The 2,500-nt window shown below is 44.0% G+C and overlaps 1 protein-coding gene across 1 annotated transcript in view; it reads right to left on the bottom strand.

Annotated features, from left to right (window-relative positions):
• The window catches only part of zgc:113142 (uncharacterized protein LOC503524 homolog), a 3,141-nt gene extending 1,783 nt beyond the window's left edge, over window positions 1-1,358 (bottom strand). The window contains exon 1 of the mRNA XM_034864709.1: window positions 810-1,358. Coding sequence (XP_034720600.1) covers window positions 810-1,225 — 416 coding nt within the window. The 5' untranslated portion in view covers window positions 1,226-1,358. The remainder of the gene's footprint in view (window positions 1-809) is intronic.
• Window positions 1,359-2,500: the final 1,142 nt, after the last annotated feature.

A 2,500-nucleotide genomic window follows, 5' to 3' on the forward strand; every position in this document is an offset into this window, starting at 1 on the left:
CACACACACACACACACACACACAGTACACACATTATACAGACACACACACACACACACACAGTACAAACATTATACAGACACACACACACACACACAGAGACACACACACACACACTGTACAAACATTATACAGACACACACACTGTACACACACACACAGTAAACACACACACACACTGTACACACATTATACAGACAGACAGACAGACAGACACACACACACACACACACTAACACTGTACACACATTACACAGACACACACTGTACACACATTATACAGACACACACACACTAACACTGTACACACATACAGACACACACTGTACACACATTATACAGACACACACACACTAACACTGTACACACATTATACAGACACACACACTGTACACACACATAAATATATATAAAATAATAGCTATTGTTCAGAGCTTTTTAAGGACATAAAACTGTAAATTGTCTTCTTGTAAATTGTAAATAAGTCTCGTTTCAAAATGCTTCCGACCCCAAACGGCATGACGACAAACGTTGGAGCCTCTAAGTCAGGATTTTGAATTACTTATTGTCTTTGTACCGTGTAACCAATACTTATTTAATCACTGAATGACAGCCCAAGAATGAAAAACTTTAGAAATACTAAAAAGATATCTACTGTATATCAAAATGATGAGATAAGTCATGTACGTAAGCCACGATTCAAGTCTACATTTCGACTTACTTACCTCCTGTTGTTGGAAAATTAGGATTTTGTATTTTAAAAGTTGACATTCATACAAAAAAATGATCAAATGATGAGATTCAGAAACACTAATCCGAGAAGGAACTCCTCCACATTACACCTGATACCTGAGAAACCGCGTGCTAATCCCTCACCTTTGTCTGGCAGGTTGTCGTGGACCACCTTCTTGGCCTGCAGCACCTCCTCGTCCCTGGTGACGTCCAGCTGGAGGACTCTCAGGTTCCTGGAGCTCTGCCGGGCCAGACTCTGGGCCCCGGTCCCCTCTGGAGACAGACACCCAGCGAACACCACGAAGCCCTTCTGGTCCAGAGCCCGAGCCAGCTGGTGTCCGAAGCCGCTGTCGCAGCCCGTTATCAGCACGGCGCGGCCGACGCCGTCCAGCCCGCCGCCGACGTGGGAAACCAGCTGGGCGAGGACGAAGAAGAGGAGGACGAAGACGGAGCCCACGCCGATGATTTGGCCGATGAAGAAGACGGTGTCCATGCTGGTGAGGGGTCTGCGAACCGCATCGGCTGAAGAGGGTCTGACAGTGCTGCTGGCTGCATAATATTTCCCCAGTCACAGCAACAGCTCATTAAAAACAATCTGTTCGGGTTGTCAGGGGATCCCAAAAGAACAACTCTACTGTCTTACATGCCGTTTCTTACAGGAAATGTTGAAAAAAAAATCTATGTAAGCACGCGATTTTCAATTTCGAGAAATAAATGACACAACAGTAAAGAAAAGGACTTCTATCTTGATTACTAATCAATTATAAAAGCTATGACCTAATTTCTAATAGCACCCAGTCATAGGAACAGAGGAACTTGGCCATATGGGACCTTTTTAATAGATTAGGACGATGCATTAAGCAGCATTTCTGTAAATACCAAGCGTTACATTAGCCAGACGGCAGGAGGATCATGCTAACCCCCCCCAGAAAGAGGTCCTGCCCGGACCGGGGGTCAAACTCTGCAGTGCCAGCTGGCTTTAAAGTGGAAGTGAGCCACCATGTTGCCCAATAACCATAAAAGACTCTTTCAGGAAGATGTATTGCCATGATGCCCGACAGAAGAGACATTTTTTTACTTTTCTGGATTTGTTTGGATTGTTTTAGGAGTTATATTGTGTTGAAATAAATCAGAATTTACTGACATACTGTACAAGATTTTAAGACAATTCACCCGTATACTGACCTCTATTAGACCTTCTTCACAGCAGACCTGTTGACGTGTCATAGTAGTTAAAGCACAGGTGTGTTCAATGCCATTAACGATGGCCGCATCCCATTTAGGAGAGGCCCTGGTGCATGTTGAGACACCTGGGACACCTGATGGAACTGAGCTATCGTTAAGGTGATTAATGTCAGCTGTGCTTTTCCTGCGTTGACAAGTCAAAAATGCTGTTACTCCCCGATGCAAGTGGAGGGCAGTCACCTAGGCTACGAGATGCTAACGAGAGACCTCTGTAATGTCAACACAGTCAAAAGGGAGCTACTTAACCAAGTTGGTTCACTGCTAGCTTAGCTACAAGTTAGCATCGAACACAACAAAGGCTGTCAGTTGAATGGTGTTTTGAGCTAACGTTAGCAACCATAGATAGCTAACATGTTTCTGACATGACTGCTAGCTTAGCTACAAGTTAGCATCAAACACAACAAAGGCTGTCAGTTGAATGATGTTTAGAGCTAACGTTAGCATCAAACAATCATAGATAGCTACAGCATTTTTGAAATGATTCCCCTCTTCTGTTCTTTGTAATGCCCAAACTGTGCGTGTG

Source organism: Etheostoma cragini, chromosome 24 (assembly GCF_013103735.1).
Source record: "Etheostoma cragini isolate CJK2018 chromosome 24, CSU_Ecrag_1.0, whole genome shotgun sequence".
In the NCBI taxonomy this organism is placed as follows: Eukaryota; Metazoa; Chordata; class Actinopteri; order Perciformes; family Percidae; genus Etheostoma; species Etheostoma cragini.